The 25,803-nt window shown below is 48.5% G+C and overlaps 1 protein-coding gene across 6 annotated transcripts in view; it reads left to right on the top strand.

Moving 5' to 3' along the window:
• Positions 1-2,970: 2,970 nt before the first annotated feature.
• CRTC3 (CREB regulated transcription coactivator 3) overlaps positions 2,971-25,803 on the top strand; it is a 103,011-nt gene continuing 80,178 nt past the window's right edge. For 5 of the 6 annotated variants that reach the window (XR_006963397.1, XR_006963396.1, XR_006963394.1 and 2 more), the window contains exons 1-2: positions 2,973-3,136; positions 13,737-13,835. Coding sequence is in view for 2 of the 6 variants with exons in the window: in XM_047086566.1 (XP_046942522.1) it covers positions 3,005-3,136; positions 13,737-13,835 (231 nt within the window). In the remaining 4 variants the exon portion in view is untranslated. Of the gene's footprint in view, positions 3,137-13,736; positions 13,836-25,803 lie in introns of all 6 variants that reach the window. The other variant, XM_047086567.1, reaches the window with a different exon arrangement.

Here is a 25,803-nt window from a genome sequence, read left to right as displayed (position 1 = left end):
GGCCCTCGAAAACCAGGTCAGCCACAAAGAAAACAGAATGTGAGTGGCCTTCTCAAAAGCAACCTGAGAAGCGAGAAAACAGTGAAGCAATACATTCAGAGATCTAAGTGAACAAGACTTCCCGCGAACCAGACTATTCTTAGCCAAACTGTCAATCAAATAGGAGAGTAAAATGAACACACACTCGGTTGCAAGGATTTTATCTTTTCTGTACTCTTTCTCCCCCCCCCCCCCCCAGGAAACTATGAGAGAATGTTCTCCACTAAAATGAAGGAGGATGTGAAGCAGACCACAACCCGGGGTGTAGGAAGCAGGTCAGAGGACGGGGGATGACGGGATGGAGGTGAGGACAGGGCCAGCACGACAGCACTCAGTAGGCCCGTAGCGCAAGCAGTCCGGGCGGAACAAGAGATCAAAGTACTCCGGGAGAGAAGTTCCCCCCCAGCTGACCATTCACACCCACAGTGATGTCTTCCACTGCTCTGTTGGAGAGTTTGGGAAAGAGTTTGCAACGGGTTGATAAAAATGTAAGCAAATAAAAAGCAGAGGCCGTGATTACCCCCCCCAACAGTATAAAAATGGAACCATAGCACACTATGTAAGCACTTAGTGACTTACCAAAAATGATCATATAACCACATTGAAAGAATGGGAGCAGGGAAGATCATATTTTTGTTGAGGAGACAAAATAGCCAGGGCATCCTTTTCCATAACAGAAAATAAAGACTTAATATCTAAAACTGAAAACAAAAATCACAAAACGGCAGGACAAATTTATTTCCAGTGGGAATTGGGAATTGCTTCTTTTTAAAGTTATGGGCCTTGTTAAACTATTGCTAAACAACTCACGTGTATTTATTTGATTAAGGGATTAAAAATGATCAGGCTAACCATAATAAGGATAGAAATGGAATAGGATATCTTCCAAATCAGATAGGAGAAATATGGAAATAAAAACCAGTCATTCAGGGCAATAAAAGGGAGCTATGGTGGACAACTGCCCTGGTGAATCGGTGGATGAACATTGTGGAATTAGTCCAATACCCATTCCGACGTCCAACTGTGCCTTGCTGTATTTCGAAGGCTGGGATTCTGGATGCCATTTTGGCTCTTCCAATCAGATTTTCTCCCTGATTTGGTTTGTAAGGCGCAAGTGAAGCAGGGTCTGGGTGTGTGCTGTTTCTGTTTGTGAGGACAGCCGGGGAGGTGTCTGATTTCTCTTCAGTGGAGTCTTATCATCACAATAGCTGTACAGGTTTGGAAGCTGGCAGCTGTAGGGACAGCTTTCCAATTCAGTAAGTAGCTTCCAGATTTCAGAAGGGGCAGTGGCTCTTCTGGTGGCCTGGTTCTGCTCTCAGAGTCTCAAAGTGGCTCCCAAAGTCACTCCTGAATGTCCAACCTAGAATCCTCACCCTCCAGAGAAATCCTTAAGCCATTTTATACCCTAGAGTAAATCCTTTTGTACTTAAAGTTTCCAGAATGAATTCTGTTCTCTGAAACTGAACCCAGACAACATTAACAGGAAAGCAGAAAGTAAGAAGAAAAAGTATGGTAAATACCATAAAATAAAACAGAAGAATTCAGTTATAATTAAAATTAATCCAATCATAACAAAACAAGCTAAACTCTAGCTAGCAGAGATATAGTCTCATACTAAAAATTCTAAGCAATCCAGCTATATGCTCTGAGACACGTGAAAAACAATGAAATACTACTACACAGCAGTTAAATCATAAACGAATCTCAAAAACATAATAGGAAACGACAAAGGTTGCAAAAGACTATTCAGCATGATGTCATTTTTGCAAAACTAAAAAACAGAAGTTGGTACTCAGCGCAGTTGGCAGATTCATGTATCATACGTAATAAAACTATAAAAACATGAGTAGAACGATACGCACAACAGCGACTAGGGAGGAAAGAGAAAGAATAAGGGTGGGGCTTTAGTTAGGTCTAAATTTATCTTTCTTTAATAAATACCAAGCTAGTGGAGCGGAGTGTTTTAGGTTTAATCTCGAGTGGGGGGCGTGGGTGTCGTCAATACTATTTTCTGTACTCGTCCGCGTGTCTCCAGTGTTGCCTAATTTACAAAACACAGCCCCACTCAGCGCTGCCCATATTCTGCAGGGCGACGTCGCGGGAGAGCAGCTGCTGGACGGCAGAAGAGCGGGGACAGCGGGGAGGCCGGCACCTGGCTGGGGGCGGGGAGACTCGGAGGGAACCTGGAAGAGGGGCGCGGAGTTTGCACGCGGGCGGGGACGGCGGCACCAGGGTGCGCACGTCGCCAGGTGGTTTTACAAACTGAGGTGCGGAGTTGGTGGCTGTCCCTGCGCGCGCCCGGGGGGACCGCGAGCGGAGCCCACCGAGGGCGGGCGTAGGCCCCGCGGCGCCGGAGCCGCTGGAGGGAACGAACGCTCGGGCTTCGGGCTCCCAGTCGTCTCTCCCCACCCCCCCTCGGGGGGGGGGGCGGCGGCGGCTGCGGGCAGGAGGGAGGCAAAGCGGCGGAACCGGGGTGGGGGTGGGGGGGCAAAGGGTGCTGGAAGCCGGTTCCCAAATCGTACTCCCCGAGGCCAGGATGCCCCCCTCCCCCCCCACCCCCCGCGCTGCAGCCCGCCAGTCACGCCGCTGCTCGCACGCGTCGGCGCGGGTGTGCTTTGCAGACGGGGTTCGCTCCGGGGCGCCGCGGGCCGCGGGCCCGGGCCCGGCCGGGAGCGCCCGCTGCAGCCCTCGGGCGGCGGGGCGGCGGGGCGGCGGGGCGGCGGGGCGGCGGGGCGGCGGGGCGGCGGGCGGGCCGCGGCGAGGGCGGGGCCGGCCGCGCGGGGGCGGACCTCGGCGCGCTCCCGGCCGCTCGCTGGCTGTGGGGCCGCGGCGGCTCCTCTGCCGGGTCGCGCCGGAGGACGGGCCTTCGGGCGGCGGCTCGGGCGGCCTGCGGACGGACGCGCGGGCCGAGGCGCAGGCCCCGCGCCCGCCGTCTCCCCCTCCCGCCGGGCCCCGGGCCCGCGCCATGGCCGCCTCGCCGGGCTCCGGCAGCGCCAACCCGCGGAAGTTCAGTGAGAAGATCGCGCTGCACACGCAGCGGCAGGCCGAGGAGACGCGGGCCTTCGAGCAGCTCATGACCGACCTCACTCTGTCGCGGGTGAGGGCCCCGGGGCCCCGGGGGCGCGGGCGGCGGCGGCGGCGGCGGCGGCGGCATCGGGGCCGCGCGGGGGAGCGGGGCCGGCGCGGCCGCGGCCTCGGCGCTTCCCCCGCCCGCCGGCCCCTGGCGCGGCCCCGCGGAGGCGGGAGGGCGGCGGCGCGAGGGCGGCCTGAGGGGGAGGGCGAACGGAGCCCCGGGAGGAAATCACCAACGGCTCGGAGGCGGGCGGCGCGGCTTCGCGGGGCTCCGCACATCCTCCGCCAGCCAGCGCCTGTGGCCGGCGGGGCGGGGAGGGCCGCGGGGCCCGGGGAGGGGTGGGGGAGCCGCGGGGGTGGGCCTCGGGGAGGGGGGGGGCGCATCGCGTGCGAGGGAGGCTTCCCTCTCCGCTCCGCGGAGGTGCCTTCTCGGTCCGCTGTACTGCGCTCGGCCCGGATGTGTTAGGAGGACTGGCAAGGTGCACGGCGTCGCTGGTGACGGAGGAGGGTCCAGGAGGAATGAGTAAGGCGCGAGCCGGGACAAACACCCGGAGGTTGGGAAACTGCGGAGTGAGGCAGTGGAGGATGGAGAGCCAAGAGGAGTGTCCGCGCAGGGCCGCGGGGAGGAGGGTCCGCGGGAGCCGGCCAGGCCTTGAGGCCCCCGAATGCTGACCTTGAAGGACCATCGCGAGCACCGCGGAGGATCTGCAGATGCGGGGCGGGCTGGACGCCGAGCTGGGGGCCGAGCGGCTGCGCTGCGGGTCCCCCGCTCACTTCAGCTGCAGACACGTTGTTTTTTTGGCCAGTACGGTGTTTGGGAAAACTTCTTGAATCTGTTGCCAGAAGTTTTTAATTGGGACATTTTCATATCAAATCAATCTTTCTTTTCTTTTTCTTCCTTTCTCTCTCTTTTTCTTTCTCTTCCTTCCTTTCTCTTTTTCTCTCTTTCACTCTTTTTCTTTTTTCTCTTTCTTTCTCTTTTTTTCTATCTCCTCCTTTCTTTTTCTTTTCCTTTCTCTTTCTTTTTTTCTTCCTTCCTCTCTTTTTTCCTTTCTTTCTTTCTCTTCCTTCCTTTCTCTCTCTTTGTCTTTCTTTTTCTTCCTTTCTCTTTTCCTTCCTTCCTCCCTCCCTCCCTCCCCCCCTCCCCAGTCTCTCCCCTCTTTTTCTTCTTTCCATTTCTGTGTATATTTCTATTTCTTAAAAAAATTTTTTTTTAACATTCATTTTTGAGAGTGAGAGAGTCAGAGCTTGAGTAGGGGAGGGGCAGAGAGAGAGGGAGACACAGAATCTGAAGCAGGCTCCAGGCTCTGAGCTGTCAGCACAGAGCCCAACACGGGGCTCGAGCTCATGGGGCTCGAACTCATGGACCGTGAGATCACGACCTGAGCTGAAATTGGACGCTTAACCAACTGAGCCACTCAGGTGCCCCTCTGTGTCTGTCTGTGTCTATGTCAATTTAAAATTAGGAGACCTGGTAGCAGTTATCCTGAATCCCCATATGACATCTATCGGCTGGAGCTGGGTGGTGGTTGCCCCTCAACTGGGGCACAAATTCTCGAGTCGGTCGGGTTCACACCACACCCTGTCATGAGCTCCCACACCAAAGCTGGGTGTCATTTGCCACTTACCATATTTTTTATGGTGTTTTCTTTTAGTGAGGCGAAAGGGAAATGAAATATTTCTTATACTTACATTTTTATGCTAAGAAAAATATACAAAGAGAGAAAGAAGGCTGAGGGTTTCAATAATTTTTTTTCTCATGCCCTGGCCAGCTTCCCTCGTTTATTATCTGCCTGGTTTCCACAGGCGTATACATGTGTGACCTTGGTTAGACTCAGGAGTGAGCATGATGAACTCAGAGCCCGTGGAGAATGGTTGGGTGAAAGCTGAGGTTTACTGCTGGGATGTGTGTGTTATGTGTTGTTTAGATACATAAAGTGTGTGCACAAATACATGCCCTCTGCATGTCTGTAGAGCTAGAGTTGGTCCAGTCTCTCACCCAGTTCGTGAATCCTCTTTAAAGCACTCCTGATAGGGGTGCCTGGCTGGCTCAGTTGGAGCCTGCGACTCTTGAACTCAAGGTTGTTAGTTCCGGCCTCACATTGGGTGTGAAGATTACGTTAAAAAAATAAAAATAATAAAAATAAAGGGTTCCTGATAGATGAAGCCATGAGTAATGTATAGACTCTTTTTTTAAAAATGTATTTATTTACATACTCACGTATTTATGTATTTACATATTTACAAGTTTATGTATTTATTTTGAGAGAGAATGTGCGTGCACGAGCAGGGGAGAGTCAGAGACAGAGACAGAGAGAGAGAGAGAGAGAATCCCAAGCAGGCTGCTTGCTGTCATCCCAGACCAGACCGTGAGATCATGACCTGAGCTGAAACCAGGAGTCGGATAGTCAACCAACCGAGCCACCAAGGCATCCCTGTATAGACTTTTTAAGGCAAATATTTTTTCAAAGAACCTCCATGTTCATTTAAATGAGTTTGGTTATGTTACTTAAAAATAATTCAAGCATAAACTTGTACATAAAGTCCTTTGATTATAGTTGTGGTTCAATCATAACTAAAAGATGTGCACAGAACAGATTCACTCAGCGTTAAAAATGCAATAAATTCGAATTAACATCATTAATTTGATACGATAAATGCTAATTTGCCAAACTCAGTTGAAGCTCTTAGTATGAATATGATGCTAACCCCTAATAATTCAGATTTTCTTGGGTTAAACGAGGCTGGTCAGGTGTGCTCCATGGGATAGCTCAGTTCACCCACTCCTTTCCTCTGTTCTGATCACTACAAAATTACGATGTCACTTTTCCCTTTACCTGGGACAGTACATCATGTACATGTTAGTTCCTCCTGTGTTCTTTCTCTGCTATCAGTTTTCACATAAAGTAATACTACTTGGGTTCACCGTGTTTATTTTTTTTGTATATGTTAAAAAAAAATTTATGAGTAATCTCTATGCCAACCTGGGGCTTGAACTCACAACCCTGAGATCAAGAGTTGCCTGCGGTACAGACTGAGCCAGCCAGCCGTCCCAGGTCCAATGTGTTTATAACACAAAGGCAAATGATAACACTGGATTTGCTGGGGGATATTTGCTTATTTAAAAACTTTAAGGATTATTTTCATAATGAAATTCACAAAACTGAACACTTCTCATAGGGAACTCTTAGATTCCTGAAGTATATGTCTATAAACCTTCAAGGGTCCAAAGAGCCCAGGTGGAGAAGAATCCATCTAGTTCATTATCGGTCACTGGATGACAGATGTACTGACTTTCCCATGGCGTGGCGTTTCCCGTTTTTCCACCAGCCCATGGCAGAATGGATAATCGATGTAGGTACTCTTTCCTCTCTGAGCCTGGGCTGCTCTTCAAGGCGTTCTCTATACAATCAGAGCCAGTCCTTCGGAGTTGGAGTTAAGTCTTATTTGCCTAGTCGGCGGGATAGACTGGATGATGGAGTGTTTTTCACTCTAGCTGTAGGGGCTCGGCCTTACTAGGAGGCAATGGGAATATTTGGAGAAGAGAATGCCGTGGGAGGGTTGCTTTAGTCGCAGCCCTTGGGATGGTAGGAAGGATTCACACGTGGATCCTGGTATGCCTGGAAAGAGACCGTCCCTTTGTTCATTCATTCGTCAGTACTGGAGTACCCGCCGTGGTTGATGGGGTGGGGGTGGAGGCTCAGACTTGGCGCCTTGCTTCAAAGGTCTTATTAATTTGTTCATCAGATGCTTATCGGATCCCTGGTGTGTGCCAGAGATTAGGATGGACACAGGGCATATCGTGGCCAGCAAGCGAAACGCAGCCTCCTCATGGATTTTAGGGTTTAACGGAGAAGATATTCCTGTGACAAGTCAGGACACGTTTTGATGAATATTGCAGAAAGGGAAGCAGGCGTAGCTCTGGGAATGGATGGTAGGGAGTCCTCACCTCTTCTAGTGGCCTAAAGGGTTAGTGGGGTTGGGGTAGCCATTTGAGGGTATGTGCTTGTGTGTTGAGGGAGAGAGAATGTTTCAGGTGTAGGGAACAGAGGCCCAGCGAGGGGACAAAGGTGGTGATCTGAGCTGAGGCATTCACAGGGATCGGATTGTAGAGACAGGACCTGGGACTTGAGCCTAAGGACAATGGCGAGTCAAGGAAGGGGTTGACGTAGGGGCGATTTGCGATGCCTCTGGCTCCAGGATCGTGGATAGGACAGAGGAGAAGGTGGCAGAGAAAGCATTTGGAGGTCATGATCGTCCAGGAGATGTGATGATGGCCTTGACGCTAGGGGGGAGCAAGAGGAAGGCAGAGAGGTGAACAGATCGATACTTTATAGGAGCTAGAAATGACCAGAGCTGGCAAATGGACGATCCCCGGCTTTCAGACTTGAGCCATTTCCGGGTATCCTCTAGAAAGGGGGGCAGCACTGGTGGGAGCAGACGCTTCACTGTCAGGAGATGGTGAGCGTGAGGTGCCTATGAAGCACGTAAGTAGAGATGGCCCCGCAGGCCGTTGTTTACATGGTCCTGAAGCCACATGAGGATCTCCGAATAAGGGGGGGAAGTCTGGACCAGTGACAGAAGTATGGGGACCTTTGGTGTGGAGTCGTAGGAGTAGATTCAGCCGCCTGGGAAGAATTTCAAGAACACGTCTTGCAAATTGGTGAACTAAACTCTAATTTGACCCTTGCAAGGGTAGAAAGGTGTACGTGTGCCCAAATGTGTCTTTTTTTTTTTTTTTTTTTTTTTTTTTTTGAGACAGAGAGAGACAGAGCATGAACAGGGGAGGGGAAGAGAGAGAGGGAGACACAGAATCTGAGACGGGCTCCAGGCTCTGAGCTGTCAGCACAGAGCCCGACGCGGAGCTCGAAGCCACGGACCGTGAGATCATGACCTGAGCTGAAGTCGGACGCTTAACTGACTGAGCCACCCAGGCGCCCCATCTTTTTTTTTTTTTTTAAGTTTATTTATTTATTTTGAGAGGGAGAGAGTGCGTGCACAAATGGGGGAGGGGCAGAGAGCAAGGGAGAGAGAGAGAATCCCAAGCAGGCTGTGCCCCACGGTCAGTGCTGAGCCCAATGTGGGGCTCGAACCCAGGAACCGTGAGATCGTGACCTGAGCCAAAGTCGGATGCTTAGCCAACCAAGCCACCCGGGTGCCCCCAAGTGTGTTTTTAAAAAAAATAATAATCAGGAGCAACAGTGAATATTGGGATCTGACATCAAAGTCCGGATGCTGGCTTCTTTTGAAAAATGAAATCATCTAATGACACTCCCCCTACGTTTCTGCCTGGAGCCCCGCCCGCAGTGGCTTCCCCCAGCAGAAGGGGCATGTGACGTACGTGCTCCTCAGTTTGCCACCGTCCGCACTGCTCCCTGCGGTGCCCCTCACAGTGACCCCTGCTGCTTCACGTCTCTTCCTGCTTGGCACCTGCAGGCGTTTGGGGTTGTGAGGCCTGCTGTGGAGGGGACGAGGACAGGCCCAGAGAAGCCCAAGGAGCTTAAAGGGAAGGTGGGGGAGGGGAGCCAGCAAAGAAGACGGAAGAGCAACCAGAGGGGGAAAAGCGAGAATGTCGACCAGCTGAGCCCGGTGCCGCCGCCTCGGTCTGACATGATGAGGGACGCGTCGTTTGGTCCAGTCAAGTGGGGCGGTCGCTGGTAATCTTGGCGAGAGGCCCTGCATTCACGGGGTGCTGGTTGGAAAGGAGGCTGGGAGGCACTGAGGACCAAACGGAAGGAAAGAGGACCGCAGACTTGTTCAGAAGTTTGACTTTGAAGGACAACTTGTAGTTTTGACACACCGCAGGGTAAACACAGCCCATCAGCCTGGAGCGCTCGTCGAGTTTGAATGTTGGGGGAGAATCATCTTTGTGTTGAAAGCCAACAAATATTGGACGTGTTCTGTAAGCAGTGAGGCCTCTAAGGCGGAGTAAAGACTAGACATACTGGATTGGGGCTAAATATTGAGCGCTGTCTGTTTGCCAGGTACTGACTGTGCTGACTCCTTTACATTCGTTATCTCGGATGGTTTTCACAAAGACCCTATGGGGTGCGTATCCAGAATATCCTTTATTTTACAGATGAGCAAGCAGGCTCGAGAGGTGCGGTTGCACGGCTGGTTAGTGGCAGGGCTGGGGTTTGGATGTGGCTGCTCCGCTGAGTGTGTCCTCGACTGCTCTCGTCCCCCATCCGGAGATCTAACTGGCGCTGGCAGCCTGTGTCGAAAACACTTTCCCCATTGAACTGCCGTGATCCTTTTGTCAAAAATCAACTGGGAAAAAGAAAAATTCAACTGGCCAGATACCGTGTGGGTCTGTTTTCGGACTCCCTCTTCTGTGTTGTTGACCCGCACATCTCTCTTCTTGTTAGTAGCACTCCGCCTGGGTGACTGCGGCTTTGTAGTAAGTCTTGAAGTGAGGTAACTTCAGTCTTCCAACTTTGCTCTTACAAAATTTTTTTTTAATGTTCATTTATTTTTGAGAGAGAGAGAGAGAGACAGAGCGTGAGTGAAGGAGGGGCAGAGAGACATGTGCACACACACAGAATCCAAAGCAGGATCGGGGCTCTGAGCCATCAGCGCAGAGCCCGACATGGGGCTCAAACCCACGAACCGTGAGATCGTGACCTGAGCGGAAATAGGATGCTTAACTGACGGAGCCACCCAGGCGCCCCTACTTTGCTCTTTTGAAAAATTGCTTTGGGGTGCCTGGGTGGCTCCGTCGGTTAAGCGTCCGACTTCGCCTCAAGTCATGATCTCGCATTTCATGAGTTCGAGCCCCGCATCGGGCTCTGTGCTGACAGCTCAGAGCCTAGAGCCTGCTTTGCGCCCCTCCCCTGCTCATGCTCTGTCTCTCTCTGTCTCAGAAACAAATAAACATTAACAAATTTTTTTTTAAATCGCTTTGACTACTGTAGGTTGGTCATTTGCACATCCATAAGTTTTAGGATTCTTTTGTCAGTTTCTATAAAAAGGCCTGCTGGGCTTGTGTTTGGGATCGATTGTTGGGAGACTTGGATCTCATTTCATGTAGACATTGAAGGGCGGTCCACCCAAGTGTGTGACTGTAGGCTAAGGGTCGCTGACTTAAGTTACAGGGTGAGGCATGTAGGGAAAAGGAGTGGAGGAGCCAGGAATGAGGTAAGTGGTAGCCGATCTCGGGCCACAGTCGAGGAATGGTAGGGTGCCATGAGGTCTTGGGCAAACAGGATAACCCAAGCCCTGTGCGGGGGGAGCAGCCGCTTCTCAGCTGCATGCATTGTGGCCACGCAAGAACGTACACTCAGCGTTGTTTGATCTTCCAATCAAGAGAAGTTGGGAATCCAGATTTTTAAACAGTCTTCCAATGGGAAAATGAAAGTTTAAAGAATCGAGTGGGTCAGTATCCTGTGGGTCAGCCAGAACTCCCTAGGCTAAACGTGGCCTCTGGCCTGCCAGTCTGTGACCTCTGCCTTAGGCTACTCATTCTTTGGTGCTCACTTTCGTTATTAGTAAGCATTATGGTGTTGAAGACCTCTCGAAGGTTCTTTCTAGGTCACTGACTCTATATTTCAAAAGAGGAAAATAGCCAAGTTACTCAAGGGTTTAGGAGGTAGTTGAGAACGTCAACAATGATAATACTTCGAGAGGTTGTCCGTGGCTTTACATTTTCTGTCCCCCGTCACCTCTCTTTTCTCTCTGTGAAGTAGACAGCAGAATAATTTACCCAGCCAAGTGGGGGCTTCAGGTCACACAGGTCTTTCAACTCCAACCCCGGTACTCTTTTTACTGTGGCGCAAGTCTCTGAAGACCCTAGAATAGGCACTTGGGGATGGAGCCCGCCCATGGGAGGCTGTGAGAGGGCCTTCAGCTCAGTGGAAGGCAGGTCTCCAGCTAGATTCAGAGCTTAGCCTGTTGCCGTGCTAAGGCTTTCGCGTAAGAGTCAAAGCCTTTGTGAGAACTCTCTGGAGGCAAGAACTTTGGCATGTGTTCATCTTAGTAGGACAGTGCCTGGCATGGTGACCCACACAGTGAAAAGTTTTTGTGTAAGCGAATAAGTGGATGGATTGATGGAAGAAGGAATCAAAGGCTTTAGATCAAGGGGTCCAAGAGTTTTGTCTAGAGAATATCAAGGAGAGAGAGTCACGTGCTTCTGGTAAGAGTTTCGAGAACGTTAAGATCAAAAGCAGAGACTTTATTCTTGTAACTCAGCTGATGGATGGAAAAGGCTCACTGTGTCCTTCCTCCTCCTCATATTTGGCTCTCAGATCTGGGTTTTGATGAAAAGATTACAACTGCTTCCCAGTGCAGTACGTTTGAGAAAGCAGATACTGTGGGTTTAAGGAAGTTAAGGCCACCAAGGGGTTTTGTATGCCTTTAAAACTTCCAACCAGATACAGGCTTTTATCTTTTGGGGATGCATATTGAAATATGGAACGATACGACGTCTGGATTTCTTTCTGTGAGGGGCGGCACGGGTAGTGGAGCTGGCAAAGATAAATCAAGACTGGGCATAAGATAATCGTGGAAGCTGGATAGATGGGGTTTCATTGTACCCATCTCTATTTTGTATGTATTTGAAATTTTTTATATTAAATATGAAAACCAAACAAAATCAGAGAGCTTCATAGGGCCAGTGATCCTTTTTTTTTTTTTTTTTTAAATCTTATTTATTTTCAGAGAGAGAAGAGAGTGAGCGAGCAGGGGAGGGGCGGAGACAGAGGGAGACAGAGAATCCCAAGTAGGGTCCGCACTGTCAGCTCAGAGCCTGACGCGGGGCTCAAACTCATGAAATTGCGAGATCGTGACCTGAGCCAAAATCAAGAACCAGACTCTTACCTGACTGAGCCATCCCGGCGACCTCCCAGTGGTGCTTTTGATCCATCAAACTTCACTTTTCTCTGAGCTTGTAAACAGTATGATCATCGAGAGAAATGAACAATGGAAGGGACCACAGCACCTAGAAAAATGTGGGTTTTGAGATAGCTATAGCTTGGCCTCTTCTAGCTGTGTGCCCTCAGGCAAATGGTGAACTTTCCTAAGTCTGGGTCTCCAGGTCTGTAAGAGCAGGATAATACGAGCTTGGTGGTTGTGGGGAGGGTTAGGGATGAAAGGAGCAGAGCACCTGAGGACAGCATCTGGCTCATCGCAGGGGCTCTTATCTGGCAGTTTTCATTATTATCAAAGGGCCTAATAATGAAAGGGTAAAAAACCTGCTTGGGGGTTCCCACCTACTGTTTTTCCCTATGTGAATTCTACGTGCCGAGGGCTCTACAACCACAAAGGTCGTTTATTATTTTAGAAACAGAACCTTAAAGACCAAATGGGACCACCTTGGGGTTTCCAAGAACTGTAACCAGTTCACTGCCTTTGGATATGAAGCAAGGAAGAGCTCGCAGAAGGAAGTGAAAACAGTGGGGTGCCATTTGATAGCTGTCGAATTTGCCTTCATCTTTGCCCCAGTTAATGACGATCTTCAGTGTTAGTGAGTTTTGTTTGTGATAACCTGTTTCCTCACATATACGTGGGTACACCCCTTGGGAAATCATTGTGGCATTATGTATCGAGAGCCAGCTAAAGGCCCATACCCAGAGACTTAGTACTCACTCTTTGGCATGTGTTCTAAAGAAATGATGCAGAAGAAGAAATTCTATATGGCTGTTCCAAAAGATTAATATCACAGAAAAGGGGCGCCTGGGTGGCTCAGTCGGTTGAGCGTCCGACTTCGGCTCAGGTCATGGTCTCGCGGTCCGTGAGTTCGAGCCCCGCGTCGGGCTCTGTGCTAACAAACACCTCAGAGCCTGGAGCCTGCTTCGGATTCTGTGTCTCCCTCTCTCTCTGCCCCTCCCCTGCTCATGCTCTGTCTCTCAAAAATAAATAAATGTTAAAAAAAAATTTTTTTAAATATCACAGAAAAAAGTTAAGATGTAGGCATGAAAGATTGTGGCTATGATCACCGCTGTGCAACTATTATACATGTAGATGGAGACAAGAGCACGTAGAAGGGAAAACAGCTAATGTGTTAGAGTCACCGAGTGTGGCTTAGATTTCCTTTAAGAAATTCTTTTATTGCCGTTAAAGATTGTGCCTGCACACCTACACACGTACTCAAAGGCCTTGCAGAGAGACCTCACTATCACGGTGCATGGGACATTTGGAACGTGGGTAAATTCTTCCCCCAAAATAGGCTAATCAAAAACCGGAAAGTGGGGTACCTGGGTGGTTCAGTTGGTTAAGCGTCCAACTTCAGCTCAGGCCATGATCTCACAGTTTGTGGGTTCGAGCTCTGCATTGAGCTCTTCTGCTGTTGGCACAGATCCTCTCTCTCTCTCTCTCTCTCTCTCTCTCTCTCTCTCTCTCTCTGTGTGTGTGCGTGTGTGTGTGTGCCCCTCTCTGGCTTGCTCTCTCCCAAAAATAAACAAACATTAAAAAAAAAAAAAGAATTTTTTTAGCGGAATTTAGTGGAATACTATTTAAAAAGAATCAGAAAGCACTGGAAACCTGAAGATTTCAGGTAGGAAAAGGTAGAAGAGGAATCGAAACCAAGACTTTTACTCTTGAACCATTTTACTACAAAACACCGCACATCGATGCTCCTCTCAGATCTTTGCTGTCCTGTCTCACCCGTCTTGAAATCTCTTTGTTTCCAGGTCCAATTTCAGAAGCTTCAGCAGCTCCGCCTTACGCAGTACCACGGAGGATCCTTACCAAACGTGAGCCAGCTACGGAGCAGCGTGCCAGAGTTCCAGGTACCTCCAGATACTTCCTTTCTTCAGGCTGAAGCGAGTGTAAAAAAAAAAAAAAGATAGATAGAGGTTGTCCTTACAAAGATGAGATCTTGAAGGATGCAGTTCAGTGTTCTTCTGGGAAGTCGACCATTCTTTTTCCTAGTTCCTGCAGCATGAGATAGTGTTCTCTCACGGGCCAGCGGTCTAAGGCTGCCCTGTGCGGTAGAGACATGCTGTGAGCCACATGCGTAATTCAAACCTTTCTAGGAGCTACATTAAAGAAAAAGAAACAGGTGTCATTAATTTCAATATTGTTTAAATGACTTAGTTATTTAACCAGTATATCAGAAATGTCATGTCAACATAGAAGCAGCACAACAAACACAAAGGAGATATGTCACGTTCTTTTTGAAATCAGTCTTTGAAATCTGGTGGGTGCTGTATGCTTACAGCCCATCTCCGTTCAGACTCGCCATAGTTCACTGCTTTCATGTGGTGGTTTTCGGCTGTCTTGGACGGTACGGATCTAAGGCACAGATACGTGGTGTCTTTTGCACTTAGATTAGTGCAAGGTCATAGGGTGCTTCAATCACTCATATCCAGTGGAGAGTCTTGTACGGAACAATGTGGAATTGATACTTCAGACAGTGGTGTGGGATGCTGTTGTTAAGATCCAAGTGAGAATTACTTAGGTACCCTAGTCTCTCAGAAACCAGAAGCCTGTCGTTCCAATTAGACAATTTAAGATTTGGTGTTCAAGTTGGGATATAAACTTTAAGACAGAGCATACGTTGATTTATTTGAGCGACTCCCATTTTCAAAGTGCTGTCGTCTTTCTTTGTTGTAAAAGCCGGGCTCACTTGTTTGATGATGTCCCGTAGGGCAAAAGTAGTCTTTAAAATGGAGACTTCCATTTGATCAAATGGGAGTGCTAATAGGAGTTCTTAAATATAATGGTTATTAGAAAAAGTATAATATGACCGTATTTGTGCCTTATTACACTGGAGTCTCGTCTTTACCATATTGATATGGAATCTCACTGTAGTGTTGCCTGTATTTGGGGATCTGCCTCTATAGATCACATGCTTTTCTACATGGGCCTACTGGATCATTCCGTATCCAGATAAAGTAGATCTCTGCTTTATGCTGGATTTCTGGCTTCTGAAATCATCTTTGTCGAGGTTTGCTGTGTTTGAGATCCTGATTTTGTGGTACTTTGTAGTCAACTTCAGAGGAATATAGAACTTCCCATCCTGCCCTTGCCCTGTTGCAAAGGGGAATGAATGGGATGAACTAACAGCCCTTGACCCTCTCAGGATTCTTTCTTTGGATACTTTCATTGCTTTGAAACAATCACAAATTTACAGAAAAATTGGAAGTTCAGTACAAATAACAAAAAAAATTTTTTTTCATGTTTTTATTTTATTTTTGATATATATATATAGAGAGAGAGAGAGCGAGTGTGTGCGCAAGCGGGGGAGGGGCAGAGAGGGAGAGGGAGACACAGAATCCGAAGCAGGTTCCAGGCCCCGAGCTGTCCGCACGGAGCCCGATGCGGGGCTCAAACGCATGAACCGTGAGATCATGACCTGAGCTGAAGTCCGAGATTCAACCCACTGAGCCACCCAGGCGCCCGCACTTTTTTATTTTCTTTTTTTACCCCTTGAGAGACTAAGTTGTGAACCTGATGCTCTATCAGCCCAGAGTATTTCACTGTGTATTTTCCTGTAAGCAAGGACGTCGTCACTCATAACCCAAACAGAGCCATCAAAATCAGAAAATTAACAGTGGAATGTTATTACCGCCTGATCCATAGACCCCGTTCACATGTGGTTTCACTGCATGGCCTATTACGGCCCTTCCTAGCAGAAGGATCCAGTTCAGAATCACACGTGTTTAGTTATTGTCCTCAGTCTCCTTCAGTCTGGAACGGTTTTTCAGTCAGTCTTTTATCTTTGACATTAAAAATACGTTTTTTTTTTTTTTTTTTTTGACTTTTGTGATCTGGCCACTTTTGAAGACCATTAGCCAGGAATTTTGTAGAATGTCCCTCATTTGGGGCTTGTCTGATGTTTGTGATCCAAGTCAGATTATGCGTCTTTGGCAGGAGTGGCACAGAATGATGCTGTTACTGTGTCCCCTCGAGTGGGTCATTTTCTTTCGTCCTACCACTGATGGTGTTCACTTCTGTCAGTTAAGGTGGAGTTTGTGCCCTGCCTCTTTGCATTAAAGTTACTCGTTCCCTTTGTAATGAACAGACGCTTTGTGAGGAGATACCATGTCCTGCTCCTTATCAGGCTTCCTTACATCTTTTTATTTATTTTTGAATATCCAGTTTTGTGGCTTCTTCTTTAATTCAGTGGGTTAGTCTGTAACTATTAGTTACTTTGATGCCCGTATCATCCCCGGTTAGCCCAGTGGGAGCCTTCTTCCCAGGATTCTTGACAAATTGAGAAGAAAAAGGAATCCTAGGAATACAGATTTCAAAAGAAAACAGGTTTGTTTTAAGTAGGCTCCACACCCAGTGTGGGGCTTGAACTCATGGCCGGGAGATCAAGAGTCACGTGCCAACCAGGCGCCCCCAGATTTTTTTTTAAGTAAGCTTTTTTGAGGTGTAATTTGCCTACAATACGATTAGCCTGTCTCAGGCATACAGGTCTGTGTTGTGTAATCACCACCGTAGTCAAGATACAGAAGAGTTCCATCATCCCCCGGAAGTTCCTTCATGTCCCTTTGTAATCTGGCTCCACCCCCCACCTCCAGCCCCTGGAAACCACTGCTGTGTCGTTTAGCCTGTCCCAGCGTGTCCTATAAAGGGAATCAAAAGTGTGTAATTTTACGAGCTCTTCTTTCACTGAGCAGATCGCATTTGGGAAGCATCCACATTGTTGCATGAATGAGTTTCCTAGAGCTGCCATGAGCTGGGGGGCTTACGACAGCAGAAGTCTAGTCTCTGAGGCTGGAAGTCTGAGATCAGGGTGTCGGTTGGGCCCTGCTCTCGGAAGGCTCCAGGGGAGAATCCTGCCTTGCCTCTTCCTAGCTTCTGTTGGTTCCTTGGTGTCCCTTGGCTTGCAGCTGCTCACTCCAGCCTCTGCCTCCTTCCCTCTGACCTTCCTGTTTGTAGGTGTCTCTGTGTCCAAAGCTCCCTCCCCCTTCTCTTTTAAAGACACCAGTCCCTGGATCAGGGGCCCACTCTAATCCAGTATGATCCCATTGTAGTCTGATTTTATCTGCGAAGATTCTGTTTCCAAATAAGATCACATTCACAGGTACTGGGGATTCGGGCTTGAGCATATCTTTTCAGGGGAACATAATTAACTCCCTGCATTGCGTTTATCTGGAGTTTATTCCTTTTTATTGCTTTCTATTCCATTATATGGGGGCGCTAGGGTTCCGTTATCCTCTCATCAGTTAACGGGCGTTTGGATTATTTCCACACTTTGGCATTTGTGAATAAAGGTATTCACGTATAGTTTTTGTGTAAATACCTAGGAGTGGAACTGCTGGGTGACATGGCACGTGCAGCTTCAATCTTATAAGAAGCTGCCAAACCGTCTTACAACGTGCCTGTGCTGTTTCACATTCCCACCAGGAGGTACAAGAGAGAGCCCCAGTGGTTCTGCCCTGCTTTCCAGCACTTTGTACTCCAATATTTCAGGGGTTTGTTTTTTGATTGTGGGAAAAACACAACATAAAATTTACCATCTTAACCATTTTTAAGTGTCCAGTTCGAGTACAGTGTCATATATACAGTGTCAAGTATATTCACATGGTTGTGCAGCCAATCTCCAGAACGCTTTCGTGTTACACAACTGAAGCTCTGTCCCCATTAAACCACCACTCCCCACTCCCTCCTCCCCGGGGCCCCCGTAACCACCACTCTCCTTTCAGCCTCTGAATTTGAGTGCTCCGGGCGCTTCGTGTCAGTGGAGTCCTACAGTACTTGTCTTCTCCCGACTGGCTTATTTCACTTAGCAGGTGTCCTCAAGGCTCATCCGTATGGTAGCACATGACAAGACTTCCGTTTTATTCAAGGCACGGTAGCATTGCATCGTATGTATAGACACATTTTGTTTATCCGCTCACCCGTCACGGACATTCGGGTTGCTTCTACCTCTTGGCTACTGTGAATAACGCCACTGCGAACATTGGTGTGAAAATGTCTCTTAGAGACCCTGATTTCAGTTCTTCCGGGTGTGTCGTCAGAAGTGACCTTGCTGGATCAGATGGTAATTGGATTTTAAATATCTTGAGTAACAGCCATACCATTTTCCACCGTGTCCGCACCATTTTGTGTTCTGCCCAGCAGTACACGAGGGTCCAGTTTGTCCACATCCTCGCCACCACTTGTCCTTTTGTGTTTTTGTTTGTTTGTTTAATAGCGGTCGTCCTAATGGGTGTGAGGTGATGGAAGTTCAGTTTAAAAGATTTTTGTCGTTCTAGTGCATGTGTTGTGCTATCTTCTTCTTATTATTTCTTAATGTTTATTTTTGAGAGAGAGACAGTGAGAGTGCAAGCTGGGGAGGGGCAGACAGAGGAGGGGACAGAGGATCTGAAGAAGGCTCCCTGGGCTGACAGCACAGAGCCCGCCACTGGGCTTGAACTCGCCAACCATGAGATCACGACCTCAGCTGAAGCCAGATGCTCAACCAACTGAGCCGCGCAGGCGCCCCAAACTTTTGCCTAATTTTTAACTTGAGTTGCTCATTTCCCTATTACTGAGTTGTGAGAGTTCTTCATGTTTGGATGCCGTTTCCTTGGGAGATACGCATTTGCAGCTATTTTCTCCCTGTCTGTGGCTTGTCTTCTTTTCCCAACGAAGTCTTGAAAAGCAGAAGTTTGTTTTTTGTTTTTTTTTTTAATGTTTATTTGTTTTTGAGAGAGAGGCAGAGCCCGAGCAGGGGAGGGGCAGAGAGAGGGAGACACAGAATCCAGAGCGGGCTCCAGGCTCCGAGCCGTCAGCACAGAGCCCGACACGGGGCTTGAACCCACGAACTGTGAGATCATGAGCTGAGCCGAAGTTGGACGCTTAACCGACTGAGCCCCCCAGGCGCCCCAGAAGTTTTTAATTTTGATGAAGTCCAGTTTATCAGTTCTGTCGTTTTATGACTTATGCCTTTCGTGTCTTATCTAAGAATTATTTGCTTAACTCAAGGTCACAAAGATGTTTTCCCTGTGTGTGCTTCTGGAAGTGTTATGGTTTTGGGTTGTACACCTAGATATTTCAAGTTATTATTATTATTTTTTTTTAATTTTTTTTTCAACGTTTATTTATTTTTGGGACAGAGAGAGATAGAGCATGAACAGGGGAGGGGCAGAGAGAGAGGGAGACACAGAATCGGAAACAGGCTCCAGGCTCTGAGCCATCAGCCCAGAGCCCGACGCGGGGCTTGAACTCACGGACCGCGAGGTCGTGACCTGGCTGAAGTCGGACGCTTAACCGACTGCGCCACCCAGGCGCCCCTTATTTTTTAACATAGTACAAAGTACGGGTTGAAGACCACTCTCTTTGCCCGTGGATGTTGAATTGCGCCGGCATCATTTGTGAGAAGACTTTTCTTTCCCTATCGAATTGCCTTGGCATCTTTGTTGAAAATCGATGGACCATGTATGCGTGGGTCTCTGTTTCTAGACTCTATCTTCTGTTCCATTCATCTTCATATTCCTCATTTTGCTAATGCCATACTTTTTAAAAAATTAATATTGTAAAGATTTTATTTTTAAGTAATCTCTACGCCCAGTATGGGGCTTGAACCCACAGCCCCGCGATCAAGAGTTGCATGCTCTACTGACTGAGCCAGCCAGGCCCCTAATACCACACGTTCTTAAAAAATTGAGGTATAATTGACATGTAACGTTATATTAGTTTTAGGAGTAGAATGTAGTGATTTGATATTTGTATGTGTTGTAAAATGATCACTACAGTAAGACTAGTTAGTTTCTGTCACCAAACAGAAAAAAAATTTTTTTTATAATGAGAAATTAAGATTTACTCTCTTTAGCAACCTTCAAATAGGCAATACAGTTTTATTAACTGTAGTCACCATGCTGTACATTATGTCTTCATGACTTTATTTTACAACTAGAAATTTATACCCCTTGAGCTCCTTTACCCATCTTATCCCCTCCTTCCCCTTTTTAAGATTCCGTATATAAGTGGGATCCTCATACCACACTCTTTTTGTTTTTTTTTAATGTTTTTATTTTTGAGAGAGAGAGAGACAGAGCATGAGTGGGGGAGGGCCAGAGAGAGGGGGAGACACAGAATCCGAGGAGGCTCCAGGCTCCGAGCCGTCAGCACAGAGCCCGACGCGGGGCTTGAACTCCCAAACCGTGAGATCATGACCTGAGCCAAAGTCGGATGCTTAACCGAATGAGCCACCCAGGCACCCCCATACCACACATTGTCTGGATTGAAAGCCTTACCTTTACAGGCAGGCTTGGAATCAGGTAGTGAGACTCCTACAAGGGTGTTTTTTTTCTTTTCCCCAGTGTTGTGTGGTTTATTGTAGTTCTTTTATCCACACAACTTCAGAGTCAATGTGTCGATTTCTACAAAGAAAGCCTGCTGCGATTTTAGACGGGATTGCATGCGATCTGTATATCAGGTTGGGGGGGAAGGGGGAAGTGACGTCTCAATAATAATGAGTCTCCCAATCCATAAACGCGGTATAGAAGCACAGATTTTGATTCAAGTTAAGTTGCTTATAATTATTTATTTAGACACAGTCCTCTCCCTTTTATGTTTATAGATCACTTTGGAGTTTCCCAAATGTTTTCACATCCATTTTTTTTTTTTTTTCAACGTTTATTTATTTTTGGGACAGAGAGAGACAGAGCATGAACGGGGGAGGGGCAGAGAAAGAGGGAGACACAGAATCGGAAACAGGCTCCAGGCTCTGAGCCATCCGCCCAGAGCCCGACGCGGGGCTCGAACTCACGGACCGCGAGATCGTGACCTGGCTGAAGTCGGACGCTTAACCGACTGCGCCACCCAGGCGCCCCATTCACATCCATTTTTTTACTTGACCTTCACTACATTAGTTTGGTAACCACAGTACTATTTTAATATTGGTGACAGACCAATTTTCTGTCCTAATGGAAGATGTAAAAGCACATTCTTTTCCTTTAACCCATTGGGCCCTTTTGCAGAGGACGGAAACTTATCAGATGAGTAAAGCAAACGTAGCTTCTCAGGCTGCCTTCTGATGATCCTCAGCGAGGGGTGGGCCATCAGTCGGGGGGTGGGGGGCTGGCTAGAGTTACAGCTCTGGGCAGGGCCTGGCGTCTGTACACTGAGGGCAGAGAGAAGGAGGTGGCATCTCTGAAGGCTCGGGATGTGTCTCCGGGTTAGAGGAGAGCCAGCCATACGTCAGCCTTGAGCCAGCCCAGCCTGCCTCACAGCTAAGGCACCTGCTGGTGTGTGGCCCGATTGTCAGGCAGCTGCAGAGAGAGGGCTGGCTAGCCGGGCGTAGTTATAGCCTCTCCCAGCCTCCATGCATCCTGCCTCGTCCTTTCAAATTGTATCACTAAAAACTCATGGCGCTTTTTACGTTCCTGATCACTACATTTTAACAAAATTGCGTCATCTTGTTGATAACTGAGGGTCTGTAAGTTCTAGCTAATTTAGGGAACAATCTGGTAGCCAAAGGGAGAAAGCCGTGCCGCGTGGCAGGAAAGATGTGGAAGGCCAGGTCCGCGCTGGTGATTTTCTTGAGGCCTGCTGCCCGTGTGAGAGCGTATAATGAGGCCCAGAATGTGCACAGTAAGTGTGGGAGAAGACCAGAACTTAAACACTCTTTGGCTCCTAGTTCCATTTTTATGGCTTTCTTTTGTAATTTTTATAAGATTCTTTAAAAAAAAAAATGACTGGCAAAAGATACTATTATCAAATTCCAACAAATGGAAAACATTAGTAGTAATCTTAGTCCAAAAATACTGTTGATAATAGCCAGCATTTATTGAGGATATGCTGTGGACCATACACTTCATTAAACTCTGCCTAGATAATTTAATCTTCACAAAACCCTTTGGGGCTATTGTTGTCTGGGGGCTCATCTCATTTTTCTAGGAGTTTTTGCTTTTCTGTTTTTTAATGTTTATTTACTTTTGAGAGAGAGCAAGAGGAACAGAGGATGAGCGGGTGAGGGGCAGAGAGAGAGGGAGACACAGAATCCGAGGCAGGTTCCAGGCTCTGAGCTGTCAGCACAGAGCCCATTGCAGGGCTCGAACCCCCGAACCGTGAGATCATGACCTGAGCTGAAGTCGGACGCTCAACTGACTGAGCCACCTAGGTGCCCCAGGTTCACTTTCTTAAAACACTTCCATTAGGGAAGATTTCAATCATATTAAACAGTCATATTTGCATGTATCTTGATCCCCTGTGAAGAGCTGTTGGCCCGAGATGATTTATACTTATTTATAAGCTTGTATTAAATATAAAAAAGAAATGGTTGCCTCAACTTCCTATGGCTGGTTTTCTGGATCTGTAAAATGTATCCAAAGGAAATTGTGGACAGTGTTTCAGTAACTTGGTATTAGTTTGGACAGGCAGACAGGGAGTTATTTGAAACCTTTGCTTAGCTCCCTTTAGCAGTCTTGTAGCAGCTTTTGAATCCTCCTGTGTCCTCATGTAGAAAATCCAGCCCTGTCCACGTATTTGAATTCCAGACCTCGAGAGCCGCTTCTTGGAATTTCAGAGCAATATCATGAGTAGGGTATAGGCGTCAGCATGTAGCATCTGAAACACCTTCACTTCCTACAGCCAGACTCAGCTCTCAGCTCTGCTGGCTCTTGTCCTCCACACTGAAGGCTGTGAGGGCCTGAGAGGACCCGGGGGGGGCGGGGGGGGGCAGAAGCGGGTTTGCATGGAGCACTGAGCTCTGCCTGCCCACCCCATGGCACGAGGGACTCTCCCAGCCTCCGGAGCTGAACTCCAAGCAGGTGAGAAGCTAGGTGGTGAAACAAGACGGACTGATGCTCTCTGAGTCTGCTCGCAGATAGCGGAGGGCGGGACGGGTAGGTGAACATCTTGTAGTCCTTCGCTCCGAAGGGAAGAGCTGAGGTTCCTCGATGCCACCTTGAAAGCTCTGGAGGGGCTGCAGACCACCGTCCCCGAGTCCCCCTAGGCACATCATACAATTCCCTGAACCCTGTGATGGTAATGACAGTCACTTGATAAGAGTTGATACAAGGATTCGATGAATGCAGAATGAAAACAGAAGGGCTTTGGAAACTGGTGTCCAAAGCTCCCATCGGTCATTGACACAAGTAGTGCTTAGGGACACTTTTGAAGGAGGAAGTTTGTACTTACCGCTTTCTACTCTTTTTGTTCAGACCTCTTCTTACTTCCTCTCCCCACACCCCCAGGGCCCACGCTCTCCAGGTATGGTGGTCACTCGCCAGAGGTGGCTCTTTACCTTTCAATTAATGAAGATGAAATAACATTCAGAGTCCAGTTGCTCGGTCACATAGCCCTATGGCTGGTGGCTGCCGGGGTGGTGGGAGTGTCCTCACGCTGAGCTCTGGGCCCCAGTCTCAGCCCAGCCCAGCCCAGCCCAGCCCAGCCCAGCCCAGCCCAGGCTTCCCCTTCCCCTCCCAGCCCAGCTTCAGAACCATCCTCCCGCCCTCCTTCCCTTCACCAGCCAGTCAGATTTCTGTGTCCTGGCTAAAGTGCTTACTTGGATTGTAAGAAAAGCATTCTGATTAAATTGCATACCAAAACAAACTCAGCCTCCTCTGAGTCTCAGAGGCACATGCGTTTCAAAAGAGGATGCTTGCGGGGGCACCTGGTGGTCCAGTCCCGTAAGCGTCCCACTCTTGATTTCAGCTCAGGTTGTGATCTCATGGTTTGTGGGTTCGATCCCTGGGTCGGGTTCTGTGCTGACAGCATGGAGCCTGCTTGGAGTTCTCTGTCCTTCTCCCTCTGTCACTGCCCCTCCCCTGCTTGATCTCTCTCCCTCAAAATAAACAAATAGACCCACCCGGGACGGCTTTGTGTTCTCCTGTCCCCTCTCCCCTCCAAGAGAGGCGTTCACTACTCTTCCTTTTCACTTCTCGTTAACTGACAGGCCGATAAATGGTAAATAAGTTCAGCACGTATTTCTTAAGTACCTGCTATGGTGGCGGAAATAGAACACGTTCTGTATGAGGTGCAGGAAACCAGCTTTGTGTCCTGAGGGTTGGTGGCCTGCACGGGGCCACTGCCCCTCCCCCCAGGCAGGCTGCCTGGCCTCGGCCGTGAGTGGTCCGTGTAGGGTGAGGTCTTGAGTCACAGATGAGGGGGTGTCCATAGAAGCCTCGAAGCTGCCCTTTGTACCGCCTGTCCTTCTTTAGACAGTCTGTCTGTGTCTGCCTTCAGCCCCCAGCGCCTCGTAGTTCCTGAGGGTCCCTCGTCGGTTCTTTTGCCCCCTGGAGCTTTGGCAGCGACATGAGGCGTGAATGGGCCGCCCGCCGGCCTCTGCCTCCACTGGGTGCTCCCCAGGAGAAGGCTCCGGTGGCAGGAGGGGCCTGCGTGCTGGGCTGTGACCCCGGGCACGTCCTCAACCTCTCTCAGCCTGCTTGTTCACATGGAAAATAGGGACAGTCATGTTTACCTGTAGATAACGGGGGGCACGGAGGAGACACCAAGGGATTTGAGAGCTGGAGTGAGCTAAGGGAGCTAGGATGTAGAGATAAGTGATTCCTTCCCAAGCCACTCACCAATCTCTGCTTATGTATGCTCGTTCGTCACAGCCCCGTGGCTTCTGTGGCACAGTCATCGGCTCCAAAGTTAAAAGTGAGAGGGAATTTTGTTCCCAAGGTCATAAACCTTAGCCACTGCTGCTCTTGGGTACAGCATGCTCTCTACCAGCCATGAAACAATACCCTTTTATCCCAATACCAGCAGATATGACAAGATAGGGCAGTGACCTTCTGCATGAGAGTTTGGAGACATTCACACGTTATTTTAGCGTGTTTTATTCCCAGGAAAGATTTTCACTGATGACCAATATCTATTTTATGTTATGTCTTAGTTTCTTTTTTGGAGAATGGCAATTTTCTGACCTGGTCCCTAAATTCTGCTTAGGAGTCTGTACCTCAAACTACATGCATTTTGCAACCATGATTTTTTTGTTGGTTTGTTTTTTTAACTATCTCTGTGTTGGATTTGCTCACTGGTTTACCTTTGACTTCTGACTCCCAAAAGCATGTTCGCCTCTTCTGCTTGAGGAAATAGTGAGACACACAGAAAGGGGCTTGTTTAATAGCTTCGGAATGCGCATCTGCCCCAAAATAGGAACTGTGACCAAGAGTATAGTAGCTGTATTTTTAATACAGATTTGGGCGATACTTTTCCCTTCCTTTTAATCTAACGCTACGTATTGAATAGTGGACTTAGGAAGTGAAAGAGGAAAGTAGACAACTCATGAATCTCTAGCTGTCGGGAGCGGAGGTCTCTGAAACCGTGCACGGGGCTGGGAACCACACACCGAATTACAAACATCTGCAACCACAGGCACTCGAACAAGGAGTCTGGAGCAGTGCCACGTTCGTTCCGCCTCTCACATGCTCCCGGTTGTTCACGGCCGGGAGGGTCAAGCATAGCACGGGGGCTCCAAATAGCCCCTTTAGAATGCACTTGTATACAGTAATTTAAAGTTTCCATGCCAGAAAAGTTGCAAGAGATGAGAACTTCTGAGAATCCATCTGTCGGATGAAACCAGTGAAAAGCTCAGTGAGGACTAAACGTGCCAACATGAGGTTTGTTTACAAATTCAAGCTTTAGGGCAGGGCTGCCTGGGTGGCTCAGTCAGCTGAACATCTGACTCTTGATTTTTGCTCAGGTCATGATCTCATGGCTCACGGGTTCGAGCCCTGCATCGGGTTCTGTACTGACAGCTTGGAGCCTACTTGGGATATTCTCTCTCTCTCTCTCTCTCTCTCTCTCTCTCTCTCTTTCTCTGCCCCTCTCCCGCTCATGTGCACCATGCTTTCTCTTTCTCAAAAT

Source organism: Lynx rufus, unplaced genomic scaffold, assembly GCF_022079265.1.
Source record: "Lynx rufus isolate CCGP_SWC_20201006 ecotype Redwood Valley unplaced genomic scaffold, mLynRuf1.p SCAF_21, whole genome shotgun sequence".
Lineage (NCBI taxonomy): Eukaryota > Metazoa > Chordata > Mammalia > Carnivora > Felidae > Lynx > Lynx rufus.
Note: the sequence above shows the minus strand (reverse complement) of the source record. Positions and strands in the feature narration are given on the sequence as shown.